This window comes from Hippocampus zosterae, chromosome 1, assembly GCF_025434085.1.
Source record: "Hippocampus zosterae strain Florida chromosome 1, ASM2543408v3, whole genome shotgun sequence".
Taxonomy (NCBI): Eukaryota; Metazoa; Chordata; class Actinopteri; order Syngnathiformes; family Syngnathidae; genus Hippocampus; species Hippocampus zosterae.
The window spans coordinates 11,391,676-11,410,585 of record NC_067451.1 but is presented as its reverse complement, the minus strand read 5'-3'; the positions used below and the strand labels follow the sequence as shown (position 1 = coordinate 11,410,585).

Here is an 18,910-nt window from a genome sequence, read left to right as displayed (position 1 = left end):
ATTTCACAGTCGATAGGTGGGCAGGGACTCCAGAGATTATTTGTATGCAAGCCACCAAAAAATACAAAACAATGGAAAGGAACTCCAGATATCATTTGTATGCAAGACACCCAAAAATAAAAAAATGAAATGCATTTCTCAAAATGTGTCCCCTTTATTTGACAAATGGACTCCTCTCATGCAATGAATGAGTCCCGTCTTCATACTCTGCCTGTGTAGAATTGGTTCAGGAGAGAGAAGAGCAATTAGCAAAACGAACTTGTTGGCACGATGTTCCGTCAATTGTGAGACCTTGTATCGCCAGGAATGTATTTTCCAAATCCTGTACAATCTATGGAACTTAGCTGGACCCCTGGATAGATAACCCATTGAAACAGGATACATCTGAGCTCAATTTTTAGCTTCATGGCCAAGTGATGTGAATTCGTTCAGTCAGTCATGTAATGACCAATGATGGTCTACGAGTGAAAGCACTGATTTCTTTTTTTTTCTTTTTTTCTTTGTGTTTTGTATGCTCACTCAATTGAATCACTGGATCGGGATGATTTTTATTCCTCTGCATATAATGTGTACGTGGATACGTTTCACACATATGCGGGTATAGTTCCAAATCAATAACAACAGCAGTCGAGAATAGTTACAGCAACTATTGGAATAGAAAATACAGATCTTCAATTATGCCAATCAAAATAAACTGATGAGAGCCTTTTTCCATTACTGCACTTGAGTATTTCTGTTACAGGAACAGCCAGTGGTTCTTCCCATATATGTAGGCGCAGTGGCTAAAAGTTTGACAAATAGATCGGCCCGAAGGCCGACGACAGACAATTAGCTCATCCAAAGCATTTCTTTTTCGCTTTTGTCTCATCTCATTGTGCCCTGGCTGCTGCTGTCTTGCCGATGCAGTCAACGGCCACCCGCTGCGTCATGTCACAATTGTTCTGACTCATAGAGTGTATACATTCATTACACATGCCATAAGTCAGATGCGCTGAGCCAAAGTCAACGTGGACAATAAAAATCAGCAAGGGCTTAAAAAAAATGGAAGGGGAATGTGTTTTTTTTCTTTCTTTTTTTTCACCCTACCATGGACAAGCTACAGAGTCACATACATCCAACAGTATCCATTTCAATTCGATCTTTGGTCTTTGAGGCTATTTGCATGTCATCATAAATGTCATTCCATCCCATCTGTTTCTTTGTTCCTTTGGCCTTGTGTCACCAACTGCTTGTGGTTAGCTTCACCGTTGGGAACTTATAGCCTTGGCTTTCTCTTTCCCTCCAGAGACCTGAGCGAGAACCAGATCCAGGCGGTGCCGAGGAAAGCCTTCAGAGGAATCACCAGCGTCAAGAACCTGTAAGTGCAAATATTCCCATGACTTCCTGTCATGTCATTTTTATTATTTCACAAAACCTGCACATGGATGGACCTGCCAGGACAAACACGTGTGACTTTTATGGCTTGATGTATGCTAACATCAAATGTGACACTCTCAACACAGGGAAAACGGTGTCGAGTGTATTTTTAAGGCAACTCAAATATTTTCACTTCAGTGGAATGGTAACTTGATTTTTGGGGGATGAAATATTTCTATGTAGCTTTTATAAACAACTTATGACAGGAATGATGATGTTGTACATCATAAAAGGTACAATGATGTTGAACATAATCTGCTTCGGCACATTGGAAAAGGAAAATAGAAAAAAAATGTCAGTCAAACTTTTACCATCATCAGTTCTTTAATAACTGTTCAGGCAATGTTATAATATTATTATTGCTTGTTAAAACAATACATGGGAAGAGGACCTTGGGAAAAAAATGACGGCATATTATCACAAGCACAATAACAGTATTTTTCAAAATTATTCAGCCCGAGTGGAGACATAAAAGAAGTCTCTCTGTCTGAGCACTTACCGTCACAGATTTGGCGCTTATTTTTTTCATGTGTGAAAGTTTTTCAACACATTTTCTACCTCAGCGTAGTTTGTTGTTTGTCATCAACATGTTTATCCATCACCTCTTTGTCACCTCCTCATCCTCACTTTTAATCACCATCTTTGCATTCCTCTTGTTTTCCTCATCTCAAGATGTTTTGGCCCTTGCGTGAAAAACAAAAACTCCATAGCCTCTTGCCTTTTATTCATGACAGCCTAATCACCAATACCCTGATCGATGGCCGCCCGATCCATGCCGCTCATCAATAACAACTGATCGTGCACACCTGATGTGGAGAGGCGATATTGGCACTTTTGGCAACAAACAACGTTGTCAGTTGCATGCATGGAATCGGCCTGCGCGCGTGAGCTTGTGACACTGAAACAAATTAAAACAAATTATTCAAATCCAATTCACCCTTACGATGAATGGAGTTTTTGTAATTAGCAGGAGCTCCGTGCTTATTTTTACCGAATCTTGGGTGACATGACACCCAGGTGTGTCACTTTTGTCAAGTCTGCATTGGAGAAAATCAGAATTTACAAATGTAGGATGTTGGAAATAGAAGCGAGGAATTTTTCTTTTTTGCAGCAGCAGTGCCTGTATATTCTGCCTTGATTTGAATCCAGAACACGAGCAGTCTTGTTGTTTGTCTACCTTGACCCAAGCATGGTGGAAAAGCATTTCATTCTCCGCCGGCATAGATTGATGAACGAACGTTATTTGCAGTCAATGAATTAAAATTTTCAGACTAATGAAGTGAAAACGATTAATAGTGATCTCCTCTGAAACATTCTCACTGTTCTAGAACGAGAGAGCTCTACTATGCTGTTGTGAAAGCGCTATATAAATCAGCATGTATTGTATTGTATTGTTATTGTTATTAACAAGGCAACCACTATGTCACGGTTTAATATTATTCAAAAAATATTCTGGTACAAATGTGGCCACCTCCCATTTGTGGTTGGGTAAATTAACATCCGTGGGAGAAATGTATTTACGTAGATCAAATAATAGATTGTCATCCAGCAGATGAAACATATTTGATGATGCAGTGATTTTTCCATGCCCATACAAGAAATGTGACCTTGACAATATTTATACATATGAAATGTACAGAATATTGATCGACTTAAATGGGATGTAGGGTTGTAAACAAGAAAGGATGGCAGCATGCAGGTGAATAAATCATCATCGCAGCAAAGACGTTTGGTCAAATGAGATTGTCTGCATCCGTCTTTTTTTTTTTTTTTTTTTAATCTGACATAAGACACGTCCTCATTAGTTTCATTTGGCGGTTGTAGTGTTGTGGTGTCTTGTGGTGTCATCACAAAACGACTGGAGCAGTGAGTTAAAGTGAAGGGTTCAAGCAGAAAGTCAGCTTCCATCTGCTTATTATCAACACCTTACTGTGTTCAAATGAAGATTTACGGCGGCCGACGAAACACCGCATCTCTTTGGATGATTAAGATGTATCAAAGCCTTCATTGTACCGATGTGAAGGGCTTCATGAGCGGCTGGCTTGCGCCGTGTGACTTCTCTCTCCCCAAGATTGCTGTAAATTCGCGCTGGTCGCCAAGCACCGCTGGGGATGATGACTTTAATGTTAAATGGACCTCAAAGTGTCTACACTGCACTGTGAGTGTGAGCGAGTGTGACTGTGAGTGTGAGCGAGTGTGTCTGCGAGAGACGCGAGGGGACGTGAGAGTGTTTGTGAGAGTGTGTGCAGCTGAAAATGTGTGAGACTGAATGCATGAGTGTTTATGTGAGAATATGCACATGCTTGAATTTGCGTGTGAGAGTGGGACCACGTGTAAATGTAAAATATGTGTGTGTCTCTCTCTCTGTTCCGGCGTTTGTGCATCTGTGTGTGTGTCTGTTAATGTGAGAGTGTGTGCATGAAATTGTGTCACACTGTTTGTGTCAGTAATTTTGTGTATGTGCACGAAAATGTGTGAGAGTGAATTTGTGGATGCACCTGAGCTTGAGAATGTGTGAGAGTGTTTAACAAATGTAGAAAAATAGACAATAACCAGGGTTGGGAAGGTTACCTTCCCAACCCTGGTTATTCCAATACAGTTACGATAGTTACAGATTAAAAAAAAGTAGTTAGTAATGTAACTTGAATACTTTTGATTGGTTTTTGATAACTCCATACCAAAAATGTTTTAAAAAATTGAAAAGAATAACAAAAAATCATCATGATATGTAACTTTAAATATTAGTCTGGTCTTTTCTGTCTTACGGTTGTATAATGTGGATGGTTTTGGAATGCCACAGGAAGCCTGAGTAATTCAAATCCAAAGCACAAAAACTGTGAGGCACACATGCTAACCACTTGTGCGCAATGCTGCATGGAGGGAGGGATGGGCAGACGGGCAGATGGACGGATGGATGGACGGACAGATAGATAGATTCCATTTTAGGCAATTGCTTGGTTACATAAAGTAAGCTGTTTTCAGATTGGTGTTTCTGAAGGCAAGGAATAGGGATCAGACGGACAGACAATTTCATATCGTGAGGGAAAGTAGTTTTGCAAGCTTCAAAATGTTTTTCAAACCTTTCGACATTTTCCTGCCTTTCGGCAGTTTTTTTTTATTAGAACAGGTAAAAGGTAAAAAAAGAGAAGGTAGCTTCAATTTACGTACAAGGTCTAAGCGTTCTGTTAGCCTGCTAGCTCCTCATACGGTAACAGATAAGATAAGATAAGATAAGAGGCAGTCCAGATAACTTTGACAGCTCACACGTTTCTCTGTCAGGTAAATCATGGATACAATCGAAAACAGTCACCAAGCATTCATTTGGAATCACTTTCCAAAGTGACTGTGCTAAAATCAACACATACCCAGCCAGTGATCTGTGTTAATCGTTGGCCAACAAAAATCTAAACATGGAACGCTCCCTGAGCTATATTGTGAACAGTTATCCACTTAACTCAACCGTGCCGTCGCTCTGCCCGCTTTCAAAATGTGATCCTTGTTTGTTTGTTTGTTTATTGAACATAAAACATAAACAGTAATAATTTGACAGAAACTAAGGTAGATAAAAAAGTAAAAAGAAAGAAATCAGTCTTCATTCAACACAGTTATTATGTTCATCCTGCTCAAGAATCCACATTTTAAATAAATGCACCTGTCATCTGATTACGTTTGATTTTTTCATTGTTATTATTATTTTTTGTGCAGCCCGATACCAAGAGGGACAGAACATGCATTATCTTTATGGTTTCTTTTAACACACGTTATCTGCCTCTGAAGTGACTTGTTATTTAAAAGAACGCACTTTTTTCCCCCATCTTGCATCTCATGCTGCCGTCCCTTGAAATTGCCCTCCGTTGGGATTCTCCCTGCATCCCTCCATCCCTCGATTAGCCAAGGTGACTGGGGCCATTAAAAAAAAAAAAAGCTCCAGTGCTCCATTAGGCCAGCAAATGTGTGTGTGTGTGTGTGTGTGTGTGCAGGGGCGGGGGGGACCTCCATGACATTCTGTCCCTGATGGATACTGCATCGATTTTTTTTTTCCCCGTGTATCCTCACTTTGTTTGTGGCCGCGGGTAGCGGCCGGCTGCCACTTTTTAACCCGTTGATACGTGCACTCTCCCACTTGCTCTCTCCCTCTTTCCTTTTATACTGTTGCCCAGTGGCCACGTTCCTGTGCGATTCTGTTTGCTGCACTACAACCCGTTGAAGCTGATTCAAATCCGCTGCTTTCCTGGAGCTCCCGACAACCTGGCAGATATGTTTAAGCTAATGCTAGGTGTCATGTGCTACGCTTGGGATCTGGTAGAGTGTCAAAAGTTTTCGATTCGGTGTTCCAGAAGTGTCTGTTTTCGAATTGGCGCTCTAGTCTAGAACTACCTCAAACTGTATTTTTCGATTCTTTTTTCAGAAATTGCTAGTCTTGAAATAAAATCTTTTTGCCATTATTCTAGACGGGGCCGCTCTCAAGCATATTTTTACTTGCCTTTCTAGATGTTGCTAATCACACAAAATGTTCTCTTCGGCATTCTTGATGTGACTAATCGCAATCTATTTTCTATTCAGTGCACTAGAAGTAGCAGTTTTGTGTGAGGGACTCTGCATGTGGTTCATGATGCCATTTCCCATTTAGCACTGAAGATTTGGCTAATCCAAAAAAAAGTTATATATATACTGTATATATATTTTTCAGCAATAAACGTGAAGAATCTCAAACGTATTTTCTTTTCAACACTGTTAATGTGGCTCACCTGAAGCATTTTTACGATCAGCTGCTCTTAACATGGATATTCTAAAATAGTTTTGGGCTCTTGAGACGTGAATGATTTCAAACATTTTTCTATTGGTTGCTCTCAAGTGGGCTCATTTGCCACTTTATATTTGGCTTTTCTCAATTTCATTTCAGCTTTCACTGATTTCTTTCTATCATCTTGTCAGTTTTGTGCCCTCCCTCCCCAGAGCAGAAAAAAAATCCTATTTATTTAGAATGATATATGACTGAGGTCAGAATCCAAGTGTTACTTGACCGTCATTTCAGTTCAGATTTTCGAATAATTCTAAGCAAGACAACGACTGATCATGTATTCTTTACTTTACAGTCCCATAAAAACAAAAATGTGGTTTTGGAGACTATGTACCTTTTTTCCCCTTTATTTATTTTGAATGATTAATGAATTTCTCCTCTATGGCCTCCTTGATTGTAGCAAAGCTTTTTTCACATGAAATTCATATTTTCTAAGAATATGTTTTATTTTGGACCTCAAAATAACCATAGTGAGGAATACTAAGATTATGCTAAAATCGACCTTGTTATGCTTCGGGACATTTGCAGGTTCCATTCAACATAAGTTCATTTCTACCAATGTGTGTACTCGGAGTGGCCTCGAATCAAAGGCAAATAATGCTAAATGTCTTGACAAATTGTCAATGTACCTTTTATGCTCTGCATTCATCTATTTTCAAATTCTACCATGCAGAATCTTTGCTCATGCTATTCTATTTCTGCATGTTTGTTTTCTTTTCATGTTTAATACTGATGGAGTAAATCACTTCATCAGATTGGCCTTTTCCCAAGTCATCAAAACACACCAGATTTTAAGGACCTCAACTGCAGCTTCCCAAAACTCACTCAGCAGGACCCTCTGGAAAATTTAACTTAAGCGCCACAGTGAAGAGGACAGGTTTTCAGTTAGCCACTTTTTTGGGGGGCTACCTTTTTTTTTTTAATACACATTAACACATTTCAACATAAGAAAACGATAATGGCCTTCAAACATTCCCCATACTCCCAAAAATCATTAAAAAATAGACTCATTGGTGGTCAAGGTGTGTAGCGTGTCTATTTAACTGAAGAAACAAATATGGCAAAAATCTTTTTCATTCTTAATTTGTATTGAATTATGTCGTTACCATATGTTTTTAATATTATAGTGTGAAAATTAGATTTTTACAAAAAACAACATTTTAAGTTATGCTGGAACGAATTAATGGCATTTCCATTCATTTGAATGAGGAAAGATGGTTTGACATTACGATCGGAACAAGTTAAACTTGTCTCTCAAGGCACCACTATTGTTAGGCATTCATTATAATATTCATTAATTACTCATTGTGTTGATTATTCATATTATTGTTAGTTTTATTATTATTAATAGTTTTCCGTCTACATACTGTGTATTATGCTCCTCCTGATGCACCAAAGAGATTGTATGACAATAGCAGCCACTCCAGTCGAGAGGCATACAGTCATGGACACATCAGATAAGCTGCCAGTGTTTCATATACCTCTCTTGACACCTCAGTATACATACACATACACACACACACACACACACACACACACATACACTTTTGTGTGTTATCTAGTGCACCATCATGGTCTCATCGCGCTTCTCCCTCCGATGTATTTTTTTTGTCATTTGATCAAATTGAATTCCTTCCTCTCCCACCCTCACCCCCCTGCTGGGTTCACCCATGCTCACCCAAGATTACAACACCAGTGCACCTTTTTTGGCAGTGTAACCAATACACAAGACAGCATTTCTTCAAACAATACAACTGTCGGCTGTTCTTATTTACCTTTCTCCTCCTTCACATTATCCCGGGCTATCTCCTCCTGCACACTTCACGCTTCCCTACCCACAATGCGTTGCAGGACGGCCGTTTGTTTGAATTATGGCCGCGTCGCCTTCAAGGGGGAATGCACACACATACGCACAACTTTCTTACCTGGGTTGTTGTCTGATGCTCACGTTGTTGCATTTACCCAATGTCATGGGGAAGATTTGATACATTGTACACAAGGCCATAAATAATTCATAATTGACATTACATTATGTCCCTGATATTCTATAGAAACAATAACGTCAATATCTTTTGGGGTTTTTATCGATGCGGCTAATGTCAAGATGTTTTCTATTTGGCACTTTAGACATGACTAATTCAAAGCCATTTCCTATTCGGCGCTCTCGCCATCTGAAGCATTTTTCTATTCTATTTCTATTCTAGATTTTAGTCATCGCTCAGTCTTCTGTTTGGGGCTCTGAAGATTGAGTAGCTAATCTAAAGCAGTTTTCTTTTCAACGTTTGGAATGTGGCTAATGTCAAGTTGTTGATTTATTGAGTGTTCTAGAAGTGACTGATGTCCAACGGTTTTCTTTTTGGGCCTCTAAATAAACAGTAGTGAACGTAATGTTTTGTGGCTAATGACAGTTTTCCATTTGGTGCTCTGGACAGCAAATCTGAAGCTGCTTTCAAGTTGGCCCTGTGGCCACGGTTAAGATGTTGTTTTCTTTTCGACAATCTTGATTTGGCTAAAATATACTCTTTTCTGCTCCTGAATCCTTTTCATGGCTAAACTCGACATTTGACTGTCTAGATAGATGTGCGCCACCTTAAGAAGGTTTTTCATCGGCACTTCTGATTTAGATTATCTGAATCAAATTTCTTTTCACCACTCTAGTTTGTAGCTAAAATGCAAAAGGTTTTAACTACCGTTTTGAGGCAGCTGTTTTGAAGCAGTTTTCTTTTCGGTGCTCTCAATGTAGCGAATCTAAAACAGTCTTGTATTCGGCCCTCTAGTCATGATTGTTCGCAAACTGCCTTTTTCACCGCAAAGCTCCTTAAGCCCCCCCTCCCCTGATTTTGACTCTTGAACATAATACCTCATTTCAATCAAATATTTAATGGAGGTAAATTTGTTAATAAATCCAAAAAAAATCTAGATGGCATAGTTTTCCCAAACGGATTGTTTAACAGCCTGATTCTTTGCCGCCCTCGATGGGACACTTCTCATTTTGAAATGTTCCACAACTCCTGTAGTTTGGCAAGGATGCCTGATTGAAACATGAGCTTGAGTTGTCTCATTCAACTGTTTATTCCCCTCATTTTGAGTTGTAAAACAGCCACCGCCAGCCAGTATCTCTTTTCCTCATCCTGAGTGAACAAAGCCGGCTCATTATTTGCAAGCCAATACCTCCCGTGCCGTGCTCACAACATTAAAGCCCCAAGCAGTTACAATCACCGCCAAAAAAAGTCCATCAAGCCTACTTGGAATGTTAGTTTTCACCCTCGCTCGTCTAGTTATAGCCGTTTGGTTGTGCTGCTTGCGGTATGATATGGACGCGCTTTGCACGGGCCTCCGCTTTTAACTGATCCACTGTTCGTGTGGGTGCACGCCGATGATTTTATTGCAGATGAGGCTCGTTTGGCCTGAGAGCCAAGTGCTGACTTGGCATGTGGCGAGGGGGCGCAGGGGGGATCAGCCCGCAATGATCTGATGCTACAGTCTCTACGTTAGCTAGAAGTTCATGGGGTCTGAAATGCAAAATGAGCGGATGAAAATAACACTTTGGATCTGAACCTTTATTGAAAGTCTTTCAAAGACATCTTTCATATGTCATCGCTAAACCAGACAACTCTGAAGAACATTTACAAGTCTGTTTTTTGTCTTGAATGAACTCATCAAATATTTGTTTTGATTTCCTCACTATTTGAATGTGTTATTATGATTAAGTTTAAGATATCCTTTATTTGTCCCACACTGGGGAAATTTACATCCCTGTATTTTTATGCAGACATTAACCAAAGTAAGAGATGGTGAACTGGCTATTTGGTTTTAGTAAAACTGTTCCAATAGCAACGAGCAAGCGCTTCATTCAATTGTAGAACTGCGCAGAGATGGGGACTTGTGTCATTGCGACTCACATCAACTGAAGTCACTATTTTGATCACTCGCATTGACGACTACAATAAATAAATCAAATACTTGAGACTCGACATGGACTTAAGACTGAATATTCGAGTTGACTTGTGACAGGTTTGATGCGTTGTGCATGCAGATAAAGATGAATTCATATTTTGACCCTCTTGGGCTTTTGTCTTTATGACGGCCAGTTACCACAGTTAAGAGGTTCTTCATAAATTGACTTGACTTCGGACCTCGACTTGAATTAACCTGACTTGGCTTCCCCAAGACAAAATGGCTTGAGACTTTATGGGTTAATTTATGATTCACTTGAGACTTGCACATGTGACTTGATCCCATCTCTGGCTTTCCTCTGAAGAGCTAGTCTTACCTAGTTACTATCTACAGTATTTCACACACCTTTACTGTCGTTTAGCGTTGTTTCTTCATTACCTGATTTGGATGACGCCACACTTGCCTTGATCTAATTTGTCCATTTACACTGCTGTCCCATTGATAGAAATCAGGTTCAAACTAAGTTCACATCTTTATTTTCACCGGCTTCTTTTTCCTCCCACACTCTGGTTTCTTCTGCCATAAGAAGCCGCTGCTTGTCTTGCTTGGGATCAACAGGACACACGAGACTAATCACCAAACAATTTGCAAAGCATGTGCGGACAAACAATTCACACCTACTGTCAATTTAGAGTCATAATGAACTGAACACGAATGTCACAGAATGTAGACTTTGCAGATGTACTAACAGCTACTCCATCGGCGCTTGAACCATGTCATGGAATTCCAATCAAATGTTTGCCAAGTAAGCTAATCAAATTTTCTACTAATTAATAGAAATACAAAATGAGTCAGAATTGGCTCCCTGAAGAACCCTGGCTTCCACTTTTGCCCTGCGTTGGAAGCTGATCCAATTTGTCATAGATGGACAATGCAAACTTGGTCCTTCATCAGTCTGCAGTGGTTGCAGATGGAGCAGCAAGATTATGTGTGTGTGTATGCGCTCGTGTGTGAGTGAGTGTGTGTGCCAGATGGTAGCAAAGGGAAGGACTGACTCAGTCTGCCAATAGGCTTCATCATAGACATGATTAAAGACACTAATTATATGGAAAGAAATTACATTTTGGTCCCCCAGTCTTTGCCCTGTGACAAACAGCCAACGCACGCATGCACACACACACACACACACACACACAGACACACACACAAAGAGCCATCTCTTTCGCAGACCGATAGCAATCATGTCACTGCTAATCAGGGTGCTTGGTGAACAAAGCTGTCGGAGGAATTCAATCATATTGCAGATGATGAAACCATTTACCATCAGTGAAGATGAAGAAGGAGAAACGTGGCCTCAGACGCCAGTCTTCAACTTACTCCTTATTTCCCGGAAAAAAAAGGGTCGTCATCGAAGTTTTTGGAGAGCTGTGTGATCCCAGGCGACGCGATAAAAGCGACTCGCTGGGTACACTCGACCACTGATCTGATAAGACTATTAGTCATCATGAGAGGTGCTGAGTTTCTCAGTAGGTGAGCCGCATCTTGTAAGGATCATGAGGATAGCTTTGCAGGTGTCCTGGTCGACCCCAAATTGAAACTAGACTTTGCAGCGCATCCTGCCAGACTCATGTAAACACCAGGGCAACACACTCTTCTTCACCTCTATTTACTTTTCTATCTCTAATAATCACCCTGGAGTATAAAAGGTTAAGCCTTTACCATGGTTGTCTGTAATTTTCATTCTAATCTCCTGAGACAACATTCTCCTTAGCTTCCCCTGGCCCATTTGTAGTGTGGCACACACGTCACCAAACAGACACCCCACGGACTTCTTGCCATAATCACCCTGGAGTACACATGGACAACATTTTTGATACCTCTCTGGTTATGAAAGAAAAACCCACAGCGGTCCAAGAAATCATTTGAATCTGATAAAAGTTATTCTCACTAGGAACTTAAAAATTAAATGATGAAACTCAGGCGGCCTGGTGTCCAGTGGTTAGCGCGTCGACCTCATTGTTCACAGGTTCAATTCCAGCTCCGGCCTCCTTGTGTGGAGTTTGCATGTTCTCCAGGCCTGTATGGGTTTCCTCCGGGTTTCTTCTTCCCACATTCCAAAAACATGCATGGCAGGCTGATTGAACACTCCAAATTGTCCCTAGGTGTAAGTGTGGGCACGGATGGTTGTTCGTCTCTGCGTGCCCTGCGATTGGCTGGCAACCTGTTCAGGGTGTCTCCCGCCTACTGCACGAAGATGGCTGGGATAGGCTTCGGCACCCCCCACGACCCTTGTGAGGATAAAGCAGATCGGAAAATGAATGAATGAATGATGAAACTCAAGGATTTTGGCTGGACATCAGTACATCAGACTCATTTCACACAGCATTTGAAAAGATTACTATGCGCGCGTTTCAGAGGCTATGTATAACGCATAAGAAATATTGTTCTTCTGTTAAAGTGGGTTGCGACTTTGCAGCAATAACACAATGCGAGTCCCAGGGTGACACCAGCTGAGAACCACTTTGTTAAGAGTATTCCTATTTTTCACTTTTGGTACTCTGGATAGACTATACTACATACAGGTATATTACACTGAACTTGCTACCTGACAACGTACTGCATTGCACAAAACAATCCATACATACAAAGTAACAGACAACACTATGTTGTGTACTACACAACACTACCTCACGCTACACTAAGGATGCAAATGTTGCGAGTCCAGTGTTGGCAATTTGTATTCCTTACAAAAAATAAAATAATAAAAAAATCATGTTTCCATTTGGATCCAAAGTGTTTCGGCACCAAGTGTTAACAGCCAGCAGCTGGCGGGTGGATGGACATACCGTACATGAAAAATGCATTTCGCAGTAAATCAAAGCTTTTTATGTCCCTGATGCGCACGCTTAAACTTGTGCGTGTTCCTTCACCCCAGCCATTGAAAACACAAGGTTGCGTTCTTTCAACTATGTTAACCAGATGTTTGGCGCATGCAGCAAACATTCATCAAGGCTTGGTTTGTTTAATCCAATTGATGGACAAACATAGCAAGCAACAGATACCATAAATTCACATGATTAATGCGGTCCAACAAAAACATGAAAGAACTTTAGATTTTTAATTTTTATCCTTTGCATCAAAAATAAAAGATCTGCATGCAAGTTAGAAAAATGGTTGATTTATTTTTGTTACAGATACAAACATAAAAGTAGAAAAATGGGGAAAAATTGTTTTTGTTTGACAATAAATGAAGCAACAGACAGGCAAATCATTTTTCAATTCAAAAAAATCAATTTTAAAAAATGAAAGAAATTACTCCTTGCCATTTACACGACAATAATCAACTAACATTTTGATAAAAATTTAATGCAAAAAAATGCATTTGCTTGTGTAGAAGTGGTGCTAATTTTCCCTTAGCCTGAGGACAAATCCAGCCAATCAGAAACCTACAAAAACATTTTTTTAGGAAAAGGCGCAAGAAAAAACACAATCCAGTCAAAGCCTACTGAAACAGATTATTACATTACAGCATAAATTTATGATATTCTGGAGGCTGTCGGCTGGAGGAAAACATCTCATTTTACTTCACTGGTCAAAAACAATTGTTTATTTTCTTCAGGTAATATGTCATCTATCAATACCAATGGCGTGTAGTGTCAAGCGAAATATTAAAATGTTCTCTTCCACTGGATACCAAAAGACGAGATCATTTCAGGATCAGACTTTTTTTTTTCGTGTGCCATCGCTCTTGTAAAACATGTGCCTTGGCTCAATAAAGGCTCTAAAACTGATCAAATGTCCCCTTGAATGGAAGAATAATAAACAAAAATATCAACCATCAATCTTACGGACTTACGTATAGCTTATGATAACATGCAAAAACAGAGCTTAAAAAAATCCACCAAGGACACCTTTTAGTCGTAAGAAAAAAATTCTGTGTTTTTTTTTTTTTGTTCAAAGCCAGTCCACCTGTTGCCCAGGTGACCTGCCTCTAAGGATGCCCTCAAAGGAGACATAACGGGGCACACCCCCACTGCGAGGGCTGCTTTAGTGGAACATGTTGTCCATTGAGCGCTAGGAGAAGGGAAGGTGAAGGTGAAGAGCGGACAAACAGACACGAGCGATGTAAACCTAAAAAGAGAAAGTGAATGGATGGAAAAAAATGTTTGAGTATTTGGAGGATTTGCGGCCATCTGCTTGCCATGTGTAAGCGACTTCAGTTCATGTCAAGTCAAGTCAAGTCAACAGTATTTATAGAGCACTTTCAAACAGCCATCGCTGCATACAAAGTGCTGTACATGGAGCGATTTAACATATACAATAAACAGTAAGACGAATCAGTAATAAGTAATAAGTAATAAGGCGGTAGAAAGCACCAAGCAGTAAAACCAATAGCAAATCTAAGTCATGCTGAGTCAAACGCCAAAGAATACAAGTGAGTTTTGAGGAGGGCTTTAAAGATGGGCAGCGAGGAGGCTTGCCGAATGTTCAGTGGGAGGTCATTCCAGAGAGATGGACCAGCAACAGAAAAGGCTCGATCCCCTCTGAGCCTCAGTTTAGTTCTTGGTACGTCTAGCAAAGACTGGTCCACAGACCTGAGGCGCCGGGCAGGGGTGTAGGGGCGTATGAGCTCAGAGAGGTAAGGTGGCGCGAGATTATTCAGAGATTTGAAAACAAAGAGGAGGATCTTAAAAATAATTCTAAAATGAATGGGGAGCCAGTGAAGGGATGCCAAAGTAGGAGTTATATGCTCCCTCTTACGAGTACCAGTCGAGCAGCGGCATTCTGTACCAGCTGAAGGCGCTTGATGGAGGACTGGCTGACTCCAAAGTACAGGGCGTTGCAGTAATCGAGCCGGGATGTGACAAAGGCATGAATTACTGTCTCAAAGTCTTCATGTGAGAGGAAAGGTTTTATTTTGGCCAGCTGTCTAAGGTGAAAGAAGCTCATATAGGTTCAAGTTCATATAGGAAGAAAAGTAGTGCAGTGGTGGGAAGTGGAGAAAGGGCAAATAATGTGTCACTGTACTTTCCTTTTGTTGAGTATCTATTTTTTTGACGACTTTCTACTTTGATTGCCTACATTTTAAAAAAGATCTTTACTTTCTATTCCATAGGTTCTCAAAATAGGATAGTTGCTTTTTTGTACATGTGTGGATGAGAATACAAGGTTGAGCGTAAATAATTTTTTTAATGATATTTTTTATATATTTTATATTTTTAGATTCTTTTAAATTGATTGATTGAGATCTTTACGATGCGTAAACAAAAAATAACAGACAGGAGCGGCATGGAGGAACTAAGGAATACACTTGAATCTGAAATGTAACTAGCATGATTTTTTTTCAGTTGTTCGGCCACGCTAATTTACCATTTTAGCACAAGCTAGATCCCACACGATATATGTAATGTTTTGTTGTTTGTTTATTTAATATAAAACATATACAGTAATAATTTGACAGAAAATAAGGTAGATAAAAAAGTAAAAAGAAAGAAATCAGTCTTCCTTCAACACAGTTATGTTCAAGGGAGAAGGAAGAAGTAAAAAACTTCTAGTCCTACCCCGTTATGTGTTTATATCTAATCAATCATTTTAATATCAATCAGAAAAGAAACAAGTAAGACGAAAGAAGTCTCCATTAAGGCTCATTTTTTACCCATAACTGTGATATTTTTACAACTTTTGGTTTGTTTTCTTATTCTCTTTGTTATGCAATGAGTTTTAGATATAATTTCCCAAAAAAAGGCAAACTTTTTTGTTTTGCATACTTCAGAATCAATGAAACCATGACCCACTCAAATGTGAATTAAATCAGACTACAATGACCTGAAAAGTGGACGCTGCTTCATCTAGCATCTTTTTATGCCTTCTTGTCCTTAGAAACCGGGCCGAAACCTCCTATGGCACAATTTGGTAAATTCCATAGTTTTTCACAAATCGATTCTATGAGTTCATTCACATCTATTGGTGTTATTTTTATAATTGTTAACCAATCTAAAGTTTTGAAAATAGCTTGTTCTCTTTGACGATGCAGTATTAACGGGTGAACCCATGACGTTTTTGCGATCTTGTGAAAAATGTTGGCGGTTCAAGGATTCCACCAGGCACTAGCGATATTTCCTTTAAATCTTGAGTAACTGCACCATAACACACGGGCTGTCAAGGGGCTTTTCCAGACCGTGACTGTTTTTTTTTCTTGTTTTTTTTACTAGCACACAATGGATCAGTGTACTTGAACTAAATTTCCACAAATATCAAGATTTGGTTATTTTACCACCTCTGGCAAAATGAAAGGAAGGGTGAGTTTTCGGGGTTGTCTGGTTCACGGTTGGCGTGTGGATGTTGAAGGAAGGAAAGTGGAGGTCTAGACCAACAGCGTCTACCAAGATCAAATTAAAATAAAAGCCAAGGATGGATGATGGAGGGCACAAGAGGGGCAGGGGGGGGGCAGTGAAGATGGTGTTTTGTTTGGAGGAGGTGGGGTGGGGGGTCTCCATGTGGGAGTTTAGCCAATGAGGTGTGGCATGTCTGTGTTTTGGGGAGGAAGGAAGTCGTGACTGCCGGTTGATTTACGGCGGCTTTGCTTTTAATGAAATTGTTTCAGTGACAGAGCCGGTAAAAGGCCCTTAATGGATTGGCCGGCCTAATGTAATGAAATTACTCCCTCTTTCACTACACACAGGAAAGAAAGAATAAAAGATGACATTGGTAGCAGGAGGGGGAGAGGAGGAAGAGGAGGAGGAGGAAAATGCAATTAATATTTACAGAAGAGACAAGAAGGGTGGGCACTTCCTCCCCACTCTCTCTTTCTCTTCTATGGGTGTCTACCTCTCTCGTGCCCCTCTCTCTCCCCCATCTGGCGGGCGAGCGAGGCAGCAGGTGATAGGCTGCCGCCACGTCGGCCGTTTGGCCACTTCTATTCCTCCTCGCCGGCTCTCCTTTTTCCTCTTCTTCTCCTCCTCGGGTGGCTCACACATCACGGCGCTGAGGTGAGAGTGGCCATCCCCTCTGCTGTGTGCGTGTGTGTGTGTGTTTGTGCGTGTGTGTGTGAGAGCGTGTGTGTGGAGGGTCTTCTACTTTGAGCTCACTACTGAGGTATCACCTCCCCTCCTCTTCCTCCTCCTTTTTGGGTAGTCATCCCCCCCCCCCCCCGCCCCTCTCAGCTGAGCGGACTTTGACTCTTTTGTGTGTGTGTGTGTGTGTGTGCGTGTAGGCAACTGGACAGCAACCACATCAGCTGCATTGAAGATGGGGCTTTCCGAGCACTGCGCGACCTGGAGATTCTGTAAGTAGAGAAAAAAAATCTTCCTCATCCTCTTCTTCCTTCTTCTCTATCCTTCATTGAACAAGTCTCATCCTTCACCCCATTTTCATTTCATCATCATCTTCCTCACTTTAATAAGTAGAAGTGAATCATCTGGAAAATGTATGCTCTTTCTTAAGAAATGTGCTTGGAAAGGAGAGCGTCCTTGATCCACATCTCATGCGCACACGCATACAAGGTGTCACGGACATGCGCACACACAAAGTCACACGCACGCACGCATACACATGCTTGATATTCCTGCATGCTATGAATAAAATGTGCTCATTTGGCACTCAAAGTGCTGTGGATGATGCTTCTATTTATTTATTTTTTAATATTGTTGCTTTTTTTTAATGTTCCTCGCGACGCATTAAGAGAGAGTTGTTTTTTGTGTGTTGCACACGCATTGGCTCATTTGTCTGCAGGCGTTGTTGGCAGTGTGTTGCCACGTACGAAGAAAAAGTTTGAGTGCCTGTGTGCTGCTGCTGATAAAACTTGTAAATTAGAAGGAGAGGATGCAGAGGAGGAGAGGACGTCAGGGCGTGAGTGGGAGGGGAAAAATAAAAAAATAAAAACTCAGATTTGGCCAATTGTGTTGTCGTAGTTGGTATGGAGGTGGTCAAGGTCACTCGTGGGGGATAATGCACTTCGGGAATATATTGAAGTTGAAAATAATTGATTCCACTCTTTTGCATTGTCAAAATCAAGCGGTTGCCATTTGCAGATCGAATTTTTCATAAAATACATGATGAGGGCAAAGCTCAATAATAAGAAATAGAAAAGATTGGTGTCAAGGATGTCTGTGAAAGACATGAGTTTTGACTCTCCTTTGGATGTAGGGGGGAGCTAAGGTTAGCCTGGGTAGTTAGTCGAAGTTAGACATCAACATGTTTTCGCTGTAACTGAGCTTAAAAACATCAACATTTTTCATCTACAAGCCATTTATTTTTAAGGGTAATTAAATATGTTGAGTGTGAAATATTTCAGATTTTAACGTGATATATTTACTCTCAAAACTGTTAATATAGGCAATTATTTTAAAAAATATTCTATGAGTTTGCAGTCTCATTTGAGGACATATAGTTAGAAATACACATGCTAACATGACCTTGTTGCTAATGTGTAAAATTCTACAGTCATTTTTTTTTTGGTCTACTAACCCTTAAGTTTCCACTTGGATAAAAATTGTGTCTTGAAGTCAGCTAATCTGACTGGTGTGTTCATTGCGGCAAAAAAAAAATGCAATTGAGCCGCATTGTGAACAGAGCCTACAGACAAGTCAAGCTAATAGATGCTAAATGCTAACAGAACGTGGTAAGATTATGTTTTGAGATATAACATTTCATAATATCCAACACATTAGAGAGATTGGTGTGTCCTGCCTGTTCCGCCGATATTTTTATTGCTAAATTAGTTTGATGCACATTGAAAAAAAATGGTGAGAGGGCGATCTTCATTCATTACAAGAGAGACAAAGGTGAAAATCTGTC

General features: G+C 40.3%; 1 protein-coding gene across 4 annotated transcripts in view; it reads left to right on the top strand.

Annotated features, from left to right (window-relative positions):
* Positions 1 to 18,910, top strand: part of slit3 (slit homolog 3 (Drosophila)) — a 242,678-nt gene that overhangs the window by 118,429 nt on the left and 105,339 nt on the right. For 2 of the 4 annotated variants that reach the window (XM_052086348.1, XM_052086267.1), the window contains 2 exons: positions 1,286 to 1,357; positions 17,328 to 17,399. In XM_052086348.1, the coding sequence (XP_051942308.1) occupies positions 1,286 to 1,357; positions 17,328 to 17,399 (144 nt within the window). The other 2 variants (XM_052086418.1, XM_052086491.1) reach the window with 2 other exon arrangements.